At 60.5% G+C, this 309-nt stretch overlaps 1 protein-coding gene across 1 annotated transcript in view; it reads right to left on the reverse strand.

Annotated features, from left to right (window-relative positions):
- Positions 1-151: 151 nt before the first annotated feature.
- Positions 152-309, reverse strand: part of EMH_0007390 (uncharacterized protein) — a gene marked incomplete at both ends in the record, with an annotated part of 1,202 nt that continues 1,044 nt past the window's right edge. Inside the window, one exon of the mRNA XM_013497983.1 lies at positions 152-307. Within this exon, the coding sequence (XP_013353437.1) occupies positions 152-307 (156 nt within the window). The remainder of the gene's footprint in view (positions 308-309) is intronic.

Consider the following 309-nt stretch of genomic DNA (forward strand, 5'->3'; position numbering starts at 1 on the left):
TCTGGAGCAGCAGCAGTAGCAGCAGCAGCAGCAGCAGCAGCACTAGCAGCAGCAGCAGCAGCAGCAGTGTAGCTTGGTGTTGCTTCCTCGGTAAGAGACGAGCTGCCTGCTGCACCCTGGAAAGCTTCTGCTGTCAGGCTGCTGCATCTCTTCATTGCTGCTGCTGCTGCTGCTGCTGCTGGTGCTGCTGTGGGCGATGCAGCGTCTGCAGCAGCATCCATTTTGCTGCTGCTGCTGCTGCTGCTGCTGCTGCTGATACGGCTTTGCTGCTGCAGCTGCGGCCGCCACAGTCTGCTGCCCCATAGAGAG

Source organism: Eimeria mitis, genomic scaffold, assembly GCF_000499745.2.
Source record: "Eimeria mitis Houghton genomic scaffold, Emh_scaff307, whole genome shotgun sequence".
Classification (NCBI taxonomy): Eukaryota; Apicomplexa; class Conoidasida; order Eucoccidiorida; family Eimeriidae; genus Eimeria; species Eimeria mitis.